Source organism: Panthera tigris, chromosome A1 (assembly GCF_018350195.1).
Source record: "Panthera tigris isolate Pti1 chromosome A1, P.tigris_Pti1_mat1.1, whole genome shotgun sequence".
Lineage (NCBI taxonomy): Eukaryota > Metazoa > Chordata > Mammalia > Carnivora > Felidae > Panthera > Panthera tigris.
In genome coordinates, this window is record NC_056660.1 from 8,672,958 (window position 1) to 8,695,748 (window position 22,791).

Consider the following 22,791-nt stretch of genomic DNA (forward strand, 5'->3'; position numbering starts at 1 on the left):
ATTTCATATTAAAAAAAAACTAAACTTATAGTAAATCAAAAATGTAGGTTTTCTTCCTCTTTCCGGAAAGCCCATTCTCCTGGAATCCTTACTTAATTCCAGAGTGTGTTGGGGGGGGGGGGGGGGGAGGGCACTGGAGACAAGCTCAGTCATGACAGGTTCTTTTTTTTTTTCCTTTTTATTAAATTTTACATACAGTTATTAAGCCTCAAGAAGCTTTTCTTATTGTTCACCATTCCTGTATTGGTTGTGGAACTAAAGGGTTTCTGATTTTTCTTTATAAACTGACTAGTAAACATTTGACTGCTGTCCATATTTCCACGAAAAGAAAATAACCAAGCATAGATTTAATGAAAGAGTAAAATTGCCAGTGTTTCTGCCATTGGGGAGTAATTTAATGTTCTTGGGGAATTTGTGACTAATTAATTTCATTTGAATAATCAGCACTTTATAATCATGTTAAATAGCTATGGCTTAAGCATTTTGATTTGCTTCTTAATTAAATAATTTCACCAGAACCTATATAAGATTTTTCAGCTTTAAATCATATTGACAACCTGTTCTTGATGTATTTATTATCCAAATATGAGGGCTTTTAGAAAGTGTATGAGCATCACAATTTTTTAAATAAATATTTCCAATCGAATACTGTTTCTCGTTTGTCATAACAGAAACCCAAATTATATAGCACAACCCACCCCAAAATATTAGCTTCTGAAGTTCTGTATTTTAGTCCTGCAGGGTGTAAGTGATTTATAAAAGCTTTCAGGAATGCCTGGGTAACTCAGTTCACTGAGAGTGTGACTCTTGATTTCGGCTCAGGTCATTATCTCATGGTTTGTGGGATCGAACCCCATGTCGGGCTCCATGCTGACAGTGTGGAACCTACTTGGGATTCTCTCTCTCCCTCTGCCCCTCCCCTGTTCTCTGTCTCTGTCTCTGTCTCTTTCAAAATAAATAAGCTTTAAAAAAAAAAAAAAGCTTTCAGGAAAGACTCTGCATATTTAGTTACAAGACAGCAGAATGATCACCCACTGCAGGTTACCACGGCAGGGGCGATATCTTGCTGCCCCTGAGATACAACCCTGCAAAGCACTGTTCTTCTGCATGTGAAATACTCCAGACATTCAGAATGTACAAAGAATTTCATGATGAAAACGGCTTGCTAGTTATCTTAGTTTAATAAACATTAACATCTTGCCATGTTTGCTTTTGATATTTTATTTTAAAAATAAAATATTTCAGGGGCGCCTGGGTGGCTCAGTAGGTGAAGTGTCCGACTTCAGCTCAGGTCATGATCTTGCGGTCCGTGAGTTCGAGCCCTGCGTCGGGTTCTGTGCTGACAGCTCGGAACCTGGGGCCTGCTTCCGATTCTGTGTGTGTCTCTCTCTTTGCCCCACTTTCGCTTGCACCCTGTCTCTGTCTCTCTCTCTGTGTCAAAAATAAACATTAAAAAAATAATAATAAAATATTTCAGCTAAAAGCAAAGACTTCTTTTTACCTATGACCTGATGACCTTCCCTCTCAATAAGAAACCTACTCTGTGTTAACTCTTGTTGCATAACAAATTACCACAAAACCTATTGACTTAAGACAGTAGACATTTATTACCTCACACAGTTCCTGAGGGTCAGGTGTCCAGGATAGACTTAGCTGGTAGAGAGACCAGCTGTCTCACAAGGTTGCTGTCAAGCTGTTGTCTGAAACTTCTCAGGGTCCTACTGGGGCTGACAATCCTCCTCCACACTCACTCACGTGTTGGCAGACCTCAGCTCCTCGCTGGCTGGAGACTTGAGTCCTCACCACGTGGGCCTTTCCCTAGGACCGCTCACAATATGGCAGCTTGCTTTTCCCCACCAGCAGCAAGTCAGAGAGAAATCGAAAATGGGTTGCTAAATATGGAAGCCACAGTTGTTTACATCCTAATTTGGAGGTGACTCACCATCATTTCTGCCATGTACTGTTGATGACAGAGACCAACCCTGATCCAGTATGGGACAGGACTCCACAACGCTCTGAATACCAGAAGGGGGAATCATTGGGGGCCATCTTGATGGCTGGCTACTACAACTCCAAAAATGTTTTTATATTCTTATCACAAATATCTATAGCATAAGAAATATGTAACACTGCTTTTTTGCATGTTTTTGATCGTATAAACATCTTACTGTGTGTATCATCCTACACACGCACTTACGTTTTTGAGCTGTTCCTATGTTGATATGATCTTACTCATCTGTTTTCTCCGTTGTATGGCATTCCACTGTGTGGAATACCATGATTTAGAGATCGAGTATTTAATGAAAAGATTGTTTTCATTTTTCACTGTTGAGAATGCACTGAACGTTCTGGAGCATGCCAACTTATGTATATGTGCAAAACTTTCTAAGGTATATATATTTGGAAGTGAAAACACTGAGTCACAATGTGTATGTATCTTCAGCTCTCTTACATAGCTGCATTGTTGTCCGAAGTGGTTGTTTTCTACCAGCTACGATGAGGGGTCCCTTTATTCCGCACGCTGACCAACAGAGATCTATCAGACCTGAGTTTTTGTCAGTCTGTTGGTGTGAATTGTTGCTTTTGATATTTATTTTTTTATTTGCATTCAGTAATTATTTGTGGAGTCTATTCTTTATGTTTATTGATCACTTGAATTTCCTCTTCACATTCTTTGTTCTGTTTTCTATTGTGTTATTTGTCGTATTCTTACCGATCAGATGGAAGTTTTATGTGTTCTGAATACCAATCATTCCTGGTTTATATGTATTACAATAATTTTCTTCAGCTTCCGACTTGATTATCATTTTGTTTTTAGTTTCTTTTGATGAATCAAATTTCTCAGTTTTTTTAAAAGTTTTTTTTTTTTTTTATGTTTGATTTTATTTTTTGAGAGCTGAAGAGAGACAGAGTGCAAGTTGGGGGAGGGGCAGAGAGAGAGGGAGACACAGACTCCAAAGCAGGCTCCAGGCTCTGAGCTGTCAGCACAGAGCCTGATGCTGGGCTAGAACCCATGAATGTGAGATCATGACCTGAGCCGGAGTCGGACGCCTAAGCGTCCGACTGAGCCACCCAGGTACCCCTCAAATTTCTAGTTTTAATGGGAGTCAGATTTATCATTTTTCTGTATTGTTTGTACCTTTGTATGTCTTGGTAAAAAACCAAAACCAAAACAAACAAACAACAACAACAGAACACCATCCCCCCTCAAAAGTGCATCCTTTTCTCACTTGTTTGCAATGAAATCAAAGTCATTTATCAAGTATCTATATGTGTGTATCTGTGTACTTACATATATTTAAAGGCATGAGTTAGTTCTGAGACCTCCAATTCCAGCCCAACACCCTAGAGTTTATTCTGGCCTGCCCCCAACAGGGACAAACATGGCTCTCATTTTCTACAGTATATTTACTTTTTTTGCCCTTTCCTAGTATAAATAGTTTCAGTTGTTCACCCATTTCTGTACAGTGCTGTCGTTAGCCTTTTACTATATAGTCAAGATACTGTTTACCAGTTACTATATTTTCTTCTTCTCCCTTTGCTTCAGTGTGGGTATGTTACTCATTTGGAAAAAAAAACAAAAACAAAAAACAAACAAAACAACAAAAGAGAAACCAGGCTCATTGTTTGTATTCCATTTTGAATTGCCTATGCATCCCAGTTGGTTTCAATTATTTCTTTGCTTTAATGAGTGTGTGGTATATTGACATGGCTTGAAAAGAATACGTGAGAAAGTATACTTAGAGAGAAGTGTCACTCTCCCTTTGTTCCTCCTATCCCATTCCTTTTCCTCATTCTGTCTACTTCATTCCCATCAGTCCCCTGGGAGGGGTGAGATTAGTTTCCGGTCCATTCTTCTTGTTACAAAAGAACAGGTACAGGTTTGTTTCCTTTTCTTTCTTACCTGGAAGAGAGCACACTACCAGTATAGATATTCTTTTGCTCCTTGTTTTTTTTTTCTTCATTTAGCAATGTATTCTAGAGCTCATTCAATAAATTTATATAAATTTTCATTCCTTTTATAAAAAAATAATTGTATAGAACTCCATTGCGTATCATAATTTATGAAATGACTTTCCTATATATGGGCACTTAGCTTATTTTTTAATATCTTTCAACTACAAACAATGCTATAATGAACGCAGTGTATTGTTAGAAATGTATCTTCAAAGTAAAATCCCAGATGTACAATTTCTAGGTCAAAAAGTAAGAACATATACAGTTTTGTTAGGTTTTACCAAGTCCTCCTATAAAATATTTGCACCATGGGGCATCTGGGTAGCTCAGTTGGTTAAGCATCCAACTTCAGCTCAGGTCATGATCTCATTGTTTGTGGGTTCGAGTCCCACGTCAGGCTCAGTGCTGACAGCTCAGAGCCTGGAGTCTGCTTAAGATTCTGTGTCTCCCTCTCTCTGTCCCTTCCCTGCTTGTGCTCACTCTCTCTCTCTCTCTCTCAAAACGAAATAAACATCAAAAAATTTTTAAATAAATGAAAAAATAAAATATTTGCACCAGTTTGCATTCCCACCAGCCTCATAGGAGAGTACTTCCCAACCAGCCCCATAGGAGAGTACTTCCCAAAGCTTTGCCAATCACATATGCCATGATAGTTTTCATTTGAACCAACCCAATAGATGAGAAATAGTATCCCAATATTGTGTTAGTTTGCACTTCTCTGATTATGAGAAACTTGGAACAATTTGCATATGTTTAAGGGCTATTTTTTACTCTTCATAAATCATTGACTTCCTGTTTTCCTTTTGGGTTTTTCGCCTTTGGTTTTGCATTTTCGAAGTGTTCTTTGCATACTGGGGATATTAACCCTTGTGACACATGCAAAAATGTTTTCTTCTGGTTTGTTACTGTTTTTTGACTATGTCTATGGTAGTTTTTACCACTCAAACTTATAAAAAAATTCATGCAAACTTATTATTTTATTTCCTCTGTAAATTTAATCATGGTTAGAAAGACTGTCCCACACTACTGTTATAGAGAAACCCACTCTTTTTGTTTCTTTCAGAACTTGTATGCTTGATCTTTCTTTTAAATTTAGACCCCTGATACATTTGAAGTTTATTCTTGGGTATGACATGAGGTATAGATCTAATTGTATCTTTTTCAAAATGGCTACCCAGCCTCCTTTATTAAAGGTCTATCATTGTCCCAATGATTTGAGATGTCATCTTCATCATCCACTAAATTTCTATACCTCCTTAGGTCTATTTCTGGGGTTTCTATTCTGTTCCACTGGTCTATGATCTATGGTCTAGTCCTATGGTAGTGCCACACGGTTTAATTATAGAAGCTTTGTAGTATCTTTTAATGTCTGATATGTCTAGTCCCCCGGAGCAGATTTCCTTTTTTTAGTATTTTTCTGGGTATCCTTGCATGTTTGTTTTGCCAAATAATCTTTGTACCAATGTGTCTAACTCCATAAAACAAAGGCTTGTTGGTATTTTTAATGGGATTGCATCAATTAACCAAGTGAGAGCTGACATCCTTACGATGCTGAAACACCCTTTCAATCACATGAGATTCTCTCCACTTGTCTATTTTTATGTCTTCCTAGAGTAATTTTAAGTTTTCCTCATATAAGTTTTACATATTATTTGATAAATTTATTCCTGTGTATTTGATCTTCTTTGTTGCCAATGTAGATTGGGGTTTCTCTTTCATATTTTCTCTAGATAGTGTTTGTGTATAGGAAAACTATATTGACTTGTCTGTTAATTTTGTATCTTGCTACCTTACTGAATTCTTATACTGTTTGAGTCCGTTTTATCATTGACCATCGATGTTCTAGAGCTTTCCAGTTATACTGTTGTGTCGGTAAAGACAGAGACGGTTTGACTTCTTTACCAAATATTTTGCCTCTGATTATTTTGTCATCTCTAATTGCATTGGCTAATACCATTAGGACAGTGTTGAATAGTCGTGGAGGTACACATTTTTGCCTTGTTCCTGATTTGTGTGGAAATTCTTGTTGTGTTTCCACATTTAAGTAAAATAATAGCTTTAGGACTAATATATATATTTTTTATCATGTTAAGGTGTTTTAACACATTAAGAAAGTGTCCTTCAATTCCTGTTTTCTTGAGTGCTGCTACTTGGAATGGGTATTGAATTTTTGTCCAAGGCTTTTTGAACATCTATGGAGATAACCATATTTTGTTTCCTGAGATCTATCAATATGGATTTACTAATATAGAAACTACATTAAATTACTAGAATAGATCCCAATTCGTCATGGTATGTTATTTTCTTTATGTGGTATTAGATTCTGTTTGCTAATATTTTAGCTAATCTTTTTGCATCAATATTCATGAGTGACAATGGTCTATAGCCTTCTTTTTCTTCTACTTTTTTGAGAGAGTCTTCATCAGGCTTAGGTATCAAAATTGGGTTATAGTCAATTTATTAAAAGAATAAGGAAGTTTTTATTTTTGTATTAGTATTTTATACTAGTTTTCTATTTACTGCTGTAATCATCACAAACTTAGTGGCTTAAAACAGTACAAATTTACTATCTAACAGGTCTTGAGGTCAAAAGTCCAAAGTGAGTCTCAATGACCTAAACTGAGATATTGGCAGGCTGCATTCATTTCTGGAGGCTCTCAGGGAAAATCTGTTTTGTTGCCTTTGCCTGCTTCTCGAGGCCACTCATGTTCCTTGGTTCATGGCTTCCTTCCATTTCCAAAGCCAATAGGGATCTAGTTTTTCTTTTATCCCATCTCCCTGTTGCTGACTGTCCTGTCTCCCTCTTCCACATTTAAGGACTCTTGTAATTACGTTGGCCCTTCCCATAATCCAGGATAATCTCCCTACTTCAAGGCCAGCTGATTAGCAGATTTTATTTCTACTTACAACCTTAATTCCTCTTTGCCATGTATATGACATAGTCAATAGGTACTGGGGATTTAGATACAGACACCTTTTGTGGGAAGAGAGGCAGTATTCTGCCTGCCATAATCTTCATGCTCCAGAGCAATTTACAGAGCACTAGAATATTTGATTATTGCGGGTTTGGTAGACGCTCATGGGTCTGATGCTTTTTTTGTGTGGTATCTTTAATAATTGCTCTGTAGGGGCACCTGGGTGGCTCAAGGCCGTTAAGCATCCGACTCTTGATTTTGGCTCAGGTCATGATCTCATAGTTCGTGAGTTAAAGCCTCATGTCAGGTTCTGCACCTACAGGGTGGAGCCTGCTTGAGATTCTCTGTCTCCCTCTCTCTGTCCCTCCTCCACTCACTTGCTCTGTCTCAAAAATAAATAAACATTTGAAAAAATAATAATTGTGTCTGTATCCTCTGTGGAAATTTGGTGCATTTAAATCTTTTCCCTCTCTTAGGCTCAATTTTGGTAATCTATGTTTCTTTAGAAAATTATCAATTTAATGTAAGATTTCAAATTTATTTGTATAGAGGTGGGCAAACAAAGCCTCTTAAGACTTTTAATTCTTTTTTCCATTCACTTTTTGTCATTCCTTATTTTATTTGTGCTTTCCCTCTTTTTTATTGTTAAGTTAGCTAGTGGTTTGCTATTTTGTTAATTTTTTTCAATTAAGTCTACTGGTTTACTATTCTGTATTTCATTAATTTCTGCTTTTGTCTTTGTCATTTTCTTCTTAGTGCTTTCTTTCAGTCTACTTTGTTGTTGTTTGCTAGGTTTTTTTTTCAGCTAAGTATTTGAGTCATTCATTTACATCCTTTTATTTATTACTTATGAAAGCATCTCCTGCTATGAGTTTTTCTCCAAAAACTACTTTAAATGTATCCCATGTGTTAGTGTTTTTGTATTTTGTTTTAATGGCTTAAAAAAAATCCTTTGATTTCACTTTATGTCTTTACTGTTATCCAAGAGTTGTCATGTAGGAGGAGGCTTTTTAAATTTTTCAGGTGGATGACCCTTTTGTTTTTGGTTTGGTTAAGGATTTCTATTTTTATTTCATTAGTTAATAATTTCTACTTTCACTGCATTGTGATCAGATAGTTTTGTTCATCATATTTTTAATTCATGGAACCTACTGACATTTTCTTTGTGACCAGTTTTTATGAATGGTTCAAAAGCCCTTGATAAAAAAAGGTGTGTTCACTTATATTATCAAAATATAAAGTTCAATATATATCCATAAGACCTACCTAACTGATTATGTTTTGTTTTGTTTGTCCATTTAATCTGTCTTGAATTAAGAGTGGTAAATCTCGGACATAAATTTTATTGGAGCATAGATATTCATAAGTATTATATCTTCATTGGAGATTTGGCTTTCAGCAATAAAAGGTGCCCTTTTTTGTTGTGTTTAACACTTTTAGGCTTGAATCAGGGTTGCTGCTGCTGCTTTCTTAATGTTTCCATTTTCCTGAAATACCTTTATCCATCCATTTGTATTTTGTTTTTTAAATCTTTTTTTATATATTTCATGGAGATAACATATAACTGGGCCTTCCATTGTGAGCATAATTGAGGATCTTTTTGCTTTTAATTGGTAAATTTAGTCCATTACACTTACTGATACGGTTGATATGTTAGATCTCATTTCTAGCATGTTTTATAATTGCATGTATTGTGTTATTTAGTCTGTGTTTCTTTTTCTAAAGATGTGTATTATTTGCCCTTGAATTTAATTTATGGCCTCCACAGTAAGTTTAGTTGTCATCTATAATCATAAAAACTTATTATAATATTACTGACTATATTTCATATGCTATGCATTGCATCCCCATGACTTACTTATTTTATGAGTGGAAGTTTGCACCTCTTAATCCCCTTCACCTATTTTGTGCACATCCAACCCCCTCCACCCTGTGGTGACCACCCATTTGTTTCCTGTATCTCTGAGTCTGTTTCTATTTTGTTTTGTGTTACAGATTCCACATATAAGTGAAATCATACAATATTTGTCTTTTTCTGTCTGACTTATTTCCCTTAGCCTAACACCCTCAAAGTCTATTCATGTTGCTGGTTCTTTAATTTTAATGAACAGAATTTAGGGACATTTTATTTTTGTTCTAGCTGTTACCTTTGTACTTACACCTTCCTTGTTTTCTTAGTTACCCTTTGACCATCTGGTTTGCCAATTTAAAATTAGATCCTTAACTCCCACCTATTTTCTACCTGGCAACCAATGAGATTCTTTTACTTTCTTTATTCTCTCTTCTGCCCCTTACCAGTTTTTAGTTGCATTATTTCTATTTGTTATGATGTACAGCATTTGTATATCCGTCTTCCACCCTCATTGTCTCCTTTGTTTTTGACTTAGATCTACAGTCCACTTTATAAATGCTCACATCAGTCCTTCTGCTAAAATTTTCCAATTACCTCTTAGTCCAATGAAGCTCATACCCTAGGCTGTTCCTAAAGAAAGATTCATGTCCTGTGTGTTTCCATGTTATCCTATAGCTTTGATTTCAAATTTGTAGAAAATCCTTGTTTCAAATATATATTTTTTGATGAAAAAAATTTTTTTAATGTTTATATTTATTTTTGAGACAGAGAGATACAGAACATGAGCGGGGGAGGGGCGGAGAGAGAGGGAGACACAGAATCGGAAGCAGGCTCCAGGCTCCGAGCTGTCAGCCCAGAGCCCGACGGACACAGGGCTTGAACTCACAAACCGTGAGATCATGACCTGAGCCGAAGTCGGACGCTTAACCGACTGAGCCACCCAGGCGCCCCTCATATATTTTTTTAATTAAGATGTTTCTGTTTATTTATTTTTAAGTGCTATTCTATTGCTGTCTTGCTTTGAATATTTATTTATTTATACTTCTGCCCTTGTAATTGGGTCATCTTTTTACCTAGAGGTCTTGATTTTTTTTTTTTTTTTTTATCTCTAAATTGTAACAGGTTTAATAGGATACAGCTTAGAACTGCTAAATCTGGGTTCGTTTTCCCAGGACCCAGTGGCCCCTTTCAATATGAAGATTCAATTCTCTGGAAAATTTTCTTACACTACAATGTTAAAGTATTAGACCTGTTCCATTGTTTTGTTTTCCCTCTTCAAGGAGTCTCATACTGTGAGTCTTAATTCTTCATGATCTGGTTTTCATTTCAGTATTTTCTCTATGACCCACTTTACTTCTTTTCTTTTCTCATTTTTCTTTTCTTAGTTTTTCTACTTCTTGAAATATTTCTTGTTAAATTTTCATTTTACTTTTTCTTATCTTGAGCACCATGTAATTTAATCTTCATTTCTGAAATAATTATCTTTTCTTCCGTTTTGAAATTCACCGTCTTTTTATTATTTCCTGTTCTTTGTCCATTTATGTTCTTAGGGCATGTATTTCTCGTTCAAAATCTTTGCTTTCATATTTCCAAATACTATTTTTTGGATATTTAATACAGCTTTGAGTGTTCTTTTATAGATTTCTTCTGTTTCGTGGCTGCTTTCTTGGAGGCCATTTTTTTTTAATATAATTTATTGTCAAGTTGGCTAACATACAGTGTGTAAAGTGCGCTCTTGGTTTTTGGGGTCGATTCCCGTGGCTCATTGCTTACATACAACACCCAGTGCTCATCCCAACAAGTGCCCTCCTCAATGCCCATCATCCATTCTCCTCCCCTCTCCTCCACCCCCCACCCTCAGTTTGTTCTCTGTATTTGAGAGTCTTTTATGGTTTGCCTCCCTCCCTATTTGTAGCTTTTCCCCCCCTTCCCTTCCTACATGGTCTTCGGTTAAATTTCTCAAGATCCACATATGAGTGAAAACATATGGTATCTGTCTTCCTCTGACTGACTTATTTCACTCAGCATGATACCTTCTAGTTCCATCTAGTGAACGTGTAGTAAGGATCGTTATTATGATCATTTGTGAGATCTTTGTATTTGCTTATTCATTGCTTTCTGTTCATTTTTGTCATATCGGGCTGCTTTTCAAGATGGCCGGTCTAGCGCCTTCTTCCGTCAGTGTAGCCAAGTCTGGATTCTTTCATGGTTTGGGGGGAGTGAGTGGAGCCAGGGATTTGTGTCCTCTGGTTTCTGAATACTCTTCATCTTGCAGGGCCCTGAATTTCCCCTTAAATTTATTTTCCCCTTCAACACCCAGTTTCCGTAGCGCCCTCTTTCCTTTGTGCCTTTCTGCTTCCCCAGCCTTGCTTCGCTGCAAAGACCTGCTGGTTCAGATCGCACATACCTTCAGGTCTCTTCTCGTTAGGCTACACTTGGCTCTGTATTCTTAAGTTATGCTGAGAATGCGGTTTTGACGTATTCTGTTCTTCTTGTTACGCCTTGTCCATTTTGAAGAAACATTCGGAGATACGGACATAGGCAGATTCTGTTGTCTTTCTTCTATCTCCCCTTTATATATCTTTATTGTATTGGTAGAATATACCCCCTTGCTTTTCCTAAAGATATTTGTTTGTACTTTTTACCTCTTCTGTCTTGGACATGAGTCCGTTTTTGGCCTTTAACCATTTATGCGTTAACCCAGTAAATATTTATTCAGTAGTACTCTGTACTAGGCACTGCTCAAAGTGGCGAGTGCAACAGTGACAGAATATCAAAATCCCAACCTAACTGGGAGCACGTTCTAGTAGAAGGAGATAAACGAATCAATAAGCATGTTGTGGTCAGCACCTTGGAGAAGAAAAAAATCAGGAAAAAGAGCATAGGGAGTCCTGGGGTAGGTGAAGGTGTGTTGTGAATGTACATAGGTAGTTAAGAAAGGGCTTACCAACACGGCGACAGTGGTTAGGGAACAAGGTGTGGCTATCTGGGGAAATGGTTTTCCAGGCAGAAGGATCAATGGGAACAAAATGCCCAGCATGGGAAAATACAGCAGGGAGGCCAGCATGGCTGGAGTATGGTAGCTGATGGGGAAAGGGCTACATAATGAGATCAGAGAGGTAAGAGAAGGGCCATGAAGGGCCATTGAAAAGACTTTGGCTTTCATTCTGAGTGAGAATAGAAGTATTTGGAGGACAGAGGATAGAGAGGAGACATACTATGACTTTTATTTCTGATATTCCTTTTAGTCTAATTTGTTGAGAACAGACTGGAAGAAGGGGCAACAATTGATACAGGAACGCCAATTGGGAGGCTGTTGCCATGACCCAAGTGAAATACGTTGGCAGCCTAGACCAGGATACTTAGAAGTGTAGGAGGTGGTCACATGACTGATCTACTTTTAAGGTATAGCAAACAAGATTTGCCGCTGGATTATACGTGAGATTACGGTTCATTACACTATTTGCAAAGAACCGTGGCCACCTTCACTGTAAGCGTAGGCTCTTTGTAAACACCAGATGTAATCACTAGTAGGGGGACACCTAACATTTCCTTCCCTGAAGTGGCAGTGGATTTGGGAATCTGGGTATATGGTGCGGAATAAAAGTTATGTGGTATCATTGGTTTGAGGCCGTGGGGCAATCTAAAGCAAGCATTGCTAATGGTGTTATTTGGTGATAGACACACACAGATATATGGCCAGGGTCTTATCATCAGTGGGAAAAAGAAGAAAAATGGTAAAGTGGCTGTGACATCTTTCTTCCGCTCTTATATCGTGAAAGTAATAATGGAAAGCCGCACCCTTAAAATCTTGTACTTCTCAGAGCACCAAAGCAAGAGAAGAGTAACTTAACTAGGGTAAATCCACTCAATCTTGTATTTATTTCAACATTTAATGGTACTTACTGTGTATCTGGCACTGTGCTAAGTGATAAGGATACAGCAGTATCTTTACGGGCAGATGCGGTCACTGTTCTCATGAAGTTAATGACCTAGTAGGAAGACAGACACGTAACAGATCGCATAACTATTGAATTTCCCTGGTGAGAAATGCTACAAAGGAGAAACAGAGGTTTCTCTGAGAACCTCAACCTGGTTGAAGGGTAGGGGACCAGTCTTACCAAAGGTAAGAGGCCGTATGCTGAGAGCAGTGACACATTACTCCCCTTTATGCAATGATCCCAGTCTGTTCTTGGGGAGATTGCTGGTTCCCCGCAGTATAGTAAGGCGGATTAGAGGATTAGGGGGCTGGAATGGATACTAGATCGGTCACAGACATCACTCCAGTGTCCAGTTTCTTTCACCCGTTTTTTTATAATGGCTGTTACATTGTTGGTTCAGCTCAATGTCCGCTGTGATCAGCCTTCTCATCTAATGTGTGTCAAATAATCAGATGTGCTTTGGAGCTTCGCCAGCTACTATCCATCTCTGTATCTGCTTCTACCCACCAGTTCTCCACTCGTGTCCAACCTCTGTATCCAGCTAGTAGAGATCATTTTGGATTTCACTGTTTTTAGGAGAGTTGTCACTGCTTCTGAATATAACGCAGAAACTTAAAGGAGGATGCCTCGCTTGGAGTCATCCCCCTCACTGATTTAACAGAAAAAAGAATAATAAAGTTACTGTCAAAGACAGACTAGAAAAAAAAAAAAAGACAGACTAGAAATAAAAAAAAAACAAAAAACAAAAAACACAAGATTGTCCTGCATAAGTAGCGACCTTCCTACTTGGGTTATTACAGAAAAATGCCGTTTTTTACGGTTCTCTTTTTCTAAGTCTCTAAGAAGAGAATAGTACATATGTCATTTGTTTCTTTTTTACTATTATTCCTTTAATATTCTAGATCCTGGATCTTACATCAAAGGTGTTTCAGAGCATCTATTGTCTGTATGCAGATGATTGTAACCACCTACCGCTAGCAGTTTAAAGATTTCTGTTTTGTATTTTCCGTTTCCAGCCCATTCTCACCGCATTAAAATCTCTAGATGGATTGTGTTCAGTAAAAGCTACGCATATTTTCCTGGCCATCCCCTTTGCTATAATCCAGTGCAAAGGCTCATATTTTCAATGCATGGGCAGAGGAGGGGCAGAGACGGTGGAACCAAAATAAACAGATGGTTGCCTTGACAATCTGTAAGAGGCTCTTTCATGAGCATTTTTCATGGTTTTCTTTTGAAATAAACAGTGAGACAGTGATACAATTTTTATCTCGTCGACCTCCTGCAAATGGCCCCATGGCTTTCAAACTCCACAAAGTACCAAAATGCCTCTGCCAGGAAGTCACCTTTGCTTAGCTTGACTCCTTCGAGTCCCATCCCAAATCCCTCAAGAAATGTCTCTGGGACCTGTTCTCCGGGCAGGTGTTGTGGGTATGAACGCGAGTGAGGCACAGCAAGGGGGCCGTGATATTTGGGGGGAAGACAGAGAAGAACAATTATCATCACGTGAAGCAGAATGTCATTAGCAAGAGCAAGGATACAGAATGACATGATGGCACAGAGAGGGAGAAAATTCCCTCTCAGTGGTAGAATCAGGCAGAAGAAGGAAAGTGGCACTGACGGGGACAAGGGAGCCAAGTTTGAGCAGAAGACTTGGGTCGGACGGGGGTGATTGTGAGTGGGAGATGGGTCAGGAAGTCCAACTTCCAGGAAGATGAACAGAAATAATAAAATTGAACATTGTAACATTGACTTAGGCACATGGTTTCTACTTTGTCAGTTTAAATTTACTTTTTCAAAAAAAATTTTTAAATGTTTATTTATTTTTGAGAGAGAGCGCGAGCAGGGGTAGGGGAGAGAGAGGGGGAAACACAGAATCTCAGGCACGTTCCAGGCTCTGAGCCATCAGCACAGAGCCTGATGTGAGGCTCAAACTCGTGAGATCAGGACCTGAGCTGATGTCGGTCGCTTAACCAACTGAGCCACCCAAGAGACCTTCTGCTGTCAGTTTAAGGTTATTTGCACATTGGTTTGTAAATGTATGTTAAAAAAAAACAAAACAAAAAAACAAAACTACAGTAGAGGCTCTTGTCCCAAGTTCTGAAAATATTTATTTCATAAATATGTTTGAATAGCCTTTTATATTTTTACATCGCACAAACTTGCAATGGTGTAGGGCTTACAGATAATAAAGGCCCAACAAGTACAAAGCAATTAGTACAACTCAGTGGCTGAAGACATAAGCTTTGGAGTCAGATCTGAGATGAAGACCCCGCTCTATCATTTCCTAACTTTATGTTCACCTGACAGGTTAGGATGGGTGATCCTTGATATTTCTTATCTGCAAAATGCAGGCAGTATTAGGGCTTATCTTACATTGTTACAAGTCCTAAGCACAGTGCCTGGCATCTGTTAATGATCAGGGAAGATTCGTTATTAGTTATGGCTCCAAAACGTAGAGTGTTTGTAACATTTTCTCTGGAGACACATATCAATAGGACTTCTAACGTATCTAAATGTTCATTTCTATTCCAGTGCAAGAAAATATGCAGGGAATTAAAACCATCTCAAACTTTTTAAAACATTGAGAACCATTAAAATGCCCCAGATTTCATCAGCTTGTGAGGTCACAGCTTCCTTTTATGCCAAATCACAGTAGTCTAAACCCCCGTTATATATGCCTTCAATAAGTTCAGTCTTGTTTTTCAGATATTCAGACACATTGCAGACTCCTTAGAAAATTTTCAGGCGAAGAGAACCTCCCTACCTAGCCCTTGGCTTGCCCTTCTGTTATAGAGTCCAGTTTATCTCCCTCAAAGTGAGTTTCACTGAGCATTTTTCCACTTCTAAATGCCCCAAAGGAAGGAGCTGTCATTTTTCTCGCCCTAGCCCAGGGCTCCATGCCGATATCTTCAGTGACCTCTTCAAAGGACATTTTGTCTATAGGAGGGACCACTTCCTTCAAGGGAAATCTCCCTCCCACCAGGTGGCCCTTAAAAGACAACAAACAGGTCCCAGATTAGGCCCCTAATTCTCATTCCCAACTAGAAGGAACCAGGGCTCCTGGAGGGGATGCCTGGTCCCAGATCTGAAGCAGGAAATATCCTAGATGAGCCGGGGATACTGTGTTGTGTCAGAAAGGAAGGAAGATAGACTTACGTCCAAAGGACCCAGGGGCCAACAAAAAGGTGCTCCCATTAGCCAGAGAGGAAATAAATGTAGCATCTAAAAAGAATATTGGGGGCGCCTGAGTGGCTTAGTCAGTTGAGCCTCCAACTCTTGATTTTGGCTCAGGTCATGATCTTGCGGTTTGTGGGTTCGAGTCCTGCATTGGGCTCTCTGTTGTCAGCACCAAACCCGCTTTGGGTCCTCTGTCCGCCTCTGTCTGCCTCTCTCTCTCTCTCTCTCTCAAAAATAAATATTAAAAATATTTTTTAAAGTAGAATAAAATAAAAAGGGTAGTAAATGCAGTCGACTAAGACACATTGTGTACAGTCACGTAAAAACATGTTTATAATGTTTCGTAAAAGCGAGAGAAAGCAAAAACCTCCTTCAGTATCATCCCAACGCCAAGCCTCCATTCAAAACATTGGCACTTTAAGCGAAAGGATTCAGCATTAATCCTATCGCTCCTGTATAAACTGTATTGCAGGGAAACGAAATCACCCTGGTTGATGATGAAAATTTTTTTTCTTGCGTGGAAATGCCAGCTAATAAATGGAGAAGGATGATGGCACCAGAACATCCTGTTGTAAGTCCCAGTGAAATAATCGATTCAGGAGTCATCATTAACAGATGAAACCATCAGATGAAAGGTTGATGGGGAACATTATAGAGGAGGAGGTGAGGCTGTCACCTCTGAGCCATACAGCGTCACTAAAAATGGAACATGGCGTGCTTCCCGAGGGGATGTCACAGTATGCGCACATCACAGCTCAGGTACCGTTGCCCAAATAAATCAAACCTGAGTCTCATCCAGCCACGAGAACTACATTTCACTTACAGGCATGTAGGAATGAGTCGAATGGTATCATGAGGAAACAAAGAGGCAAAACCAGAGTGTGGGACATTCTACAAGCCAGTCAACCGAGTTTCTGAACAAGTCAATGGCAGGGGGGAGGGAGGGAGGGCAGAAGTGGGCATTGCCTTTGATAAATGAGGCTTCAGTGCTCGCTTCGGCAGCACATATACTAAAATTGATAAATGAGGCTTCAGAGGCAACATCAAATGTAATATGTGGACCTAGTTTGAGTCTTGACTCAAGAAAACCTACTGTAAGATATTTTTTTTCTTTGAGAAACCAGGAAGATCTTGTTATGAACGAGGCATTAGATGCCAATATATACTGTCAGTTTTGTTCGGTGTTTCAATGGCATTGGGATTGTATAAAAGTGTTCGTAATTTTTAGCAATGCACACTGAAGTGTTCGCGTTTTGCTTCAAAATAGTTTAACAAAGAACATAAAAGGGATACATGGAAATAAAGTGACAAAGTCTCCATGATTGCTAACTCTGGGTGATGATGGATGGATGGAAAGGAAAAAAAGGGCTTGGAGGAAGCATCCCCAAATCTTGACAACTATTGAAACTGGAAATGGGGGGCGCCTGGGTGGCTCAGTCGGTTAAGCGTCCGACTTCGGCTCAGGTCATGATCTCGCGGTCCGTGAGTTCGAGCCCCGCATCGGGCTCTGTGCTGACCACTCAGAGGCCGGAGCCTGTTTCAGAATCTGTGTCTCCCTCTCTCTCTGACCCTCCCCCATTCATGCTCTGTCTCTGTCTCAAAAATAAATAAACGTTAAAAAAAAAAAAAAAAGAAACTGGAAATGGGTATGTGAAGGTCCTTTGTGTTTATCCCTCTCTTCTTGAGTATGTTTGAAGCTTTTTAACTTACGCGGAAAGAGATATGGCACAACTCTAGGACATTGGTGCCTCTCTCGACATCTGGGTTATCTGTACCGAGGGCTTTACCACACGTGAGATTTCAGCAACACTGTAGCGGATGGGCAGGGCCACCCCCACTCTCCAGCCCTTAGTGCCTTCTGCACAAGAAGGGAAGCAGAGTCCTGGCCTTCTTGTACAGCCTCCCGAGTCCCATCCTAATCTCTTGTGGGCCACTGTATAAGCAAGTAGGCTCATGCATCATCCAAGAACAAGAAGTAATGTTCTAGTATGGTGCGATCTAAATTCTAATTGAGAAAGAAACCTTTTCTTGTGGTGCAGAAAGACAGTTGTGCCAAAGAAAGCATGCTTTACATCACTGTGGGGGAGACATTTAGCTTCTTAGAGCCTCCCCAGTCCTTCTACAATAGGAACTTTGCTTTATCATTAAAGTACAGTACACAACACAGTATCCCCGGCTCATCTAGGATATTTCCTGCTTCAGATCTGGGACCAGGCTCTAGGAGCCCTGGTTCCTTCTAGATCAGATACCTATACTGCCAGGACTTTCTGTTTCCAGGGAGAATGCAAGCCACCGCTTTTTTTTTTTTTTTTTAATGTATAATTGTAGTTAAAATACACCTAACATAAAATTGACCATTTTAACCATTTAAGTGGAAGTTCAGGGGCATCGGCACATTCACATTATGTGCAGCCAATCTCTACAATTCTTTTTATCTTGCAACACCAAAACTGTACCCATGAAACAATTCCCCATTCCTCCCTACTACCCCCCCCCCCCGACCCCACCCCGTCCCTGGTAATCACCATCCTACTTTCTGTCTGTATGGATCAGACTGCTCTGGGTACCTCGTCTAAGCAGGATCATACAGTATTTGTCTGTGACTGGCTTATTTCATTTAACGTCCACGAGGCTCATGTGGTCAGAATTTCCTTCCTTTTGTAAGGCTGAATAATATTCCATTGTATGGGTGTACCACATTTAGTTTGTCCCTTCACCAGTCAGTGGACACATGGGTTATTTCCACCTTTGGTCACTGTGAGCAGTGCTGCTGTGAACGTGGGTTCACAATATAGAGGAGGTTTTGCAATATAGAGGTTTTCTCCCAAGGTTGCAAAAGTCCCAGGAATAGCTCTCAGTCGGTGTTTCAGCTCAGGGTACCCAGAATTTCTCTCCCTCTGAGAGGAGTGCCCAGGCTCCCTGCTGAGGAGGACAAGCCTGTGTGAGAGGGAGGGAGCTGAGTGCCTCTGACATGACAGAGCTGGGCGGTGCCCGCTGCCTTCCACCAGTACACTTTGTTTTCAAACAATAAAAGTAATGCATGCTCGAAAGAGGGTTAAAAAAAAAAAAAAAAAAAAAAAAAAAAGCAGAGGGGCACCTGGCCGGCTCAGCCGGATGAAGGTCCGACTTCAGCTCAGGTCTGTGAGTTCGAGTCCCGCATCAGGCTCTGTGCTGGCAGCTCAGAGCCTGGAGCCTGCTTCAGATTCTGCGTCTCCCTCTCTCTCTCTGCCCCTCCCCCACGCGCATTCTATCTCTTAAAAGTAAATAAACGTTAAAAAATTTTAAAAGATAAAAAAAGAAGTGGAAATTTGCTCTCTCACTTCTATTTCCCATTCCTCAAGGGTAGGATGTTCTTATATGAACACTGTGCATTTTCCCAAAAGCTTTCTTCTAGACATATACAAATATGTACATGGGTATAGTTTTGCTTTGTGTTTTATAAAACTTTATGTTCTCGCTCAACAATGTATCATCTTTCCATACAGTGGACTGAGCCATCCAGGGGCCCCAAGATAGATGTACATTTAAAATTCTGATAGGAATTTAATTTAAGTAAATAAACACAAACATACAATTTTGGTAAGGACAGCTATATTGCCTTAACAAAGAATTGCTCCAAGTTACGTGTTAGCTTTTTTTTTTTTTTTTTTTTTTTTTTTAGTATCATTGATATACAATGTTTACCTGCCAGCTTTGAAGAAAGGTTTAAGCTTACTGTTTCAAGTTTCAGGCAGACATTTCAGTCTGTTCACGTTTGATCACCCAACATCCTTGTCGTCTGTCCAGGCCAATTGAAATAGCCTGTGCTCCTTAATTAAAATCTCCTTGGGAAATCTCAAGTTAGTAAAATTATCTAATGTTACAACTATTGCCTGCTCATAGTCTTAGGCAAATTTCGTGGGCAAAGATGTGATTGTTTATTTCTGCAGATGGTACATTTCAGGATCAGGAGTTCCCCTTTGAGTTACCAGGAAATACAAAGTTACCTCCTAAACGTTTGCATCTTGTTCTTTTAAGATTACATTAAAAAATTAAAAAAAAAAAGATTACATAAATATATTTTTAGATACCACGTCTCTTCTGAAAAACAAACAAACCTTTGTCTCCATCCCCTTCTCTTTTTGATTTTTAACGGTTTGAAAAATTCCGAATTGCCTGGAAAGATCAGGTCCTCTAAGGCTTTTATGCTGTTACGCCCAGGAGACAGACGTGCCCCAAACCCCGATTTTAATTACTTAAGCCACTCGCGTGGTTTGTGAGTGTCGGCCTGGGCCAGCGACTTCACGAGTCTATCTCAGTTACAAAGATTTCATCGAATCGGGCAAATTTGTTCGTGGCCCACGAATCTGAAACTGAGCCATGTTGGGGGGGGGGGGTTCCCGGCGGCGACCGGTCCCGGAGACCAGGAGTCGCTGGAGGGAAGACCGCGCCCTGCACCCTGTAGATGTCTGTACTTGCCGGGAACGCAGAGAGCCGCTATTCGCGCAGAGCCGAGTCCCCCGGGCCCCTGCCGTAGTGCTCAGCCCTGGGTACTCCTGGAAGACCGGGCTCTTCTTTTGTGTTTGCTGCGTCCTCTCCAGGCGTGTCTGCGGCGCGCAGAGGCGCGGCCGCGCCCGGGGCGGGTGGGAGCGGCGCGGCTCCCGGGAAGGGCGGGCTCGCCGGCCTCCGGGGGAGCCGGCCCCGGGAAATGCTCGATTGCTCTGCGGCAACTGATTTGCCTCCATCGGAGGATTCCAGTGGCAAAGTGACCCTCCCTTCCCGGCTGCCGCCCTGCCCCTCCCCGCAGCGGGATCCTAACGCGGCCGCCGCGCCGCGCTCCTCCTTCCCGTTCCCTCGGGCTGCGGCTTCCTGAAGTTATTAGGAGAAATAAGGTAGCCGAGGGGGCCACATGGAAGTTGTGACAGCTCCCGGCGGCGCACCCCTCTCGCCAGAGCCGTCACCTCGCCTTAGGAGTCACCCGCTGACACGCTGAATGAAGGAGGGCCCGTTGCCAGCCAGCCTGCCGGGATGGGCCACGGTTGCTGCAAGCCTTATAACTGCCTTCAGTGCCTGGACAAGACGGTACTTTGCCTTCCCTCTCCTCCTCCTCCCCCCTTCCTTTGCAAGGGCAGAGAGGAAGCCTGAGCCGGCCGCCTCTGTCCCTCTTCCCTCGCGTGTGCGTGCGCTTTGTTGGTGAGCCCCAGGCTGCCCTTGCTGGTTCCCGTGTGCTGAGGTGTGAGTGCGGTCCGCAGACACGGTCGGCCTCACCTACCCTGCAGTGCCTTACATAATTCCCTGTCCCTCCAGTCGCACAGGCAGCTGTTGCATATTCCCGAAACCCGTAGGGCTCCGCGCAAACGTCTTGAGACCCGGAACGCCGAGCAAGCCTTGGAATATTCTTAGTGCGTTTTAATGTACCCGTGAAACCCCAGACGTTCCGGCGGGGAATTTCGCTTAGCTAGGCAGGCTTCTGCTGGCCAACTGCTAACTCTGAAAGTTTACCACTCGTTTCTACCAGCGGCATCCATGCTTGCCATTTACATTCTTAGGGTCAGAGAAGAAAGCACCGGTAGGCTTGTCTTCGCCGCGCTTCTTTGCGTGGCATAGGGGGGTATCCCAGAGAGGTGAAACCTTAAGGAGCCGGAGAGGCCAAGGGTGTGTTCAAGTCTTCACTGGAAGGAAGATTCACAGCCAGGGAACGGAGGCTAGAGCAGGAAGGAGCAAGCCAGAGCTGTGTGGCAATTCCAACACAAAGCCTTTCTTTGCTTTTGACATTTGCCTGTGAGCTCACAGAGAGATGGGGGAATGATGTGTTTTTTGTGTTTTTTTTTTTTTAACATTTATTTATTATTGAGAGACAGAGAGACACTGAGCATGAGCAGGGAAGGGGCAGAGAGAGGGGAAGACACAGAATCCGAAGCAGGCTCCAGGCTCCGAGCTGTCCGCACAAGAGCCGGACGCGGGGCTCGAACTCACAAACTGTGAGATCATGACCTGGGCGGAAGCCGGACGCTTCACCCAGTGAGCCACCCAGGTGCCCCTGGGGGATGCTTTTAATTTCACTACTAGAAATATGTTGGCAGGAAATCTTGTCTCTGTGATTTTTTTTTTTTTTCTCACACACATTTGGATTTTTCCAAGACGCATGAAATGGGATTTAATAAGGGGTTGAAATTGTCTCTTTTCTACCCACGTGGGCCGCAGCTACATAGATAGCTTGAGGTATCATATGTGACCAGGTGAAGGAAAATAAATAGCTTAATATAAAGCTCATTACAAGGAGGCCACTTGGAAACATCTTTCTTATCAGTTCTGTTTGTGAACTTTGACCTAGGAAAATTGCACTGATATTTTAAAAGTTACCCACCCAGTACTTTTGTTCCAATAAGAGTAACTATTTCGATGGGTTTGGCTTCGACTACCATGAGTGCGAACTAAAATATTTATATGTACATTTATGAGCTTTTACCAAATAGAAATAAAAAACATTTGCACTCAATTGTCTACAAATCCAATACTGAAGCGATGAAGCCTTCTTTCAAGAGAAGTGGTCACAAAAAGGTGTTGAAGGAAGCTTTGTAACCATAGTTACAATAAAAAGGAAGGATTTGCTCCATGCACGACAATATTATAATGTTCCTCTTCCTGAGTCGTGGTACAGAAGTTTTAGAAATAGAAGCTGTAATCTGCAGACCTTTGAGAAAATATAGTTTAAAGTGAACTCCTCCTCCTTTTTTGTTTCAAATCAATTTCTTGAAAGTAACTATCTATCCCTGTGTCATGTTTGAATGTGGAAATGTTGGGAGACAACTAAGTAATACTTCATCTCTCCAGCCAGAGTGATGTTTAAGTAACTTTCAAATGTTTCAACTTTAAAACTCCAAACATAATACAGACTCGTCTCTCCTGATGAAAATTTAGTGTACATATCAGCTTTCTCATTATGTGTACCCCCACATTTCTTGACTTG

General features: G+C 40.7%; 1 protein-coding gene across 10 annotated transcripts in view; it reads left to right on the forward strand.

The window, feature by feature from the left end:
- Positions 1-22,791, forward strand: part of MTUS2 (microtubule associated scaffold protein 2) — a 566,317-nt gene that overhangs the window by 477,637 nt on the left and 65,889 nt on the right. The window contains exon 1 of one of the 10 annotated variants that reach the window (XM_042990937.1): positions 20,538-20,903. The exons of the other annotated variants lie outside the window; for them this stretch is intronic. Within the exon in view, the coding sequence (XP_042846871.1) occupies positions 20,850-20,903 (54 nt within the window). The 5' untranslated portion in view covers positions 20,538-20,849. Of the gene's footprint in view, positions 1-20,537; positions 20,904-22,791 lie in introns of those variants that run through there. 10 annotated transcript variants of the gene reach the window in all.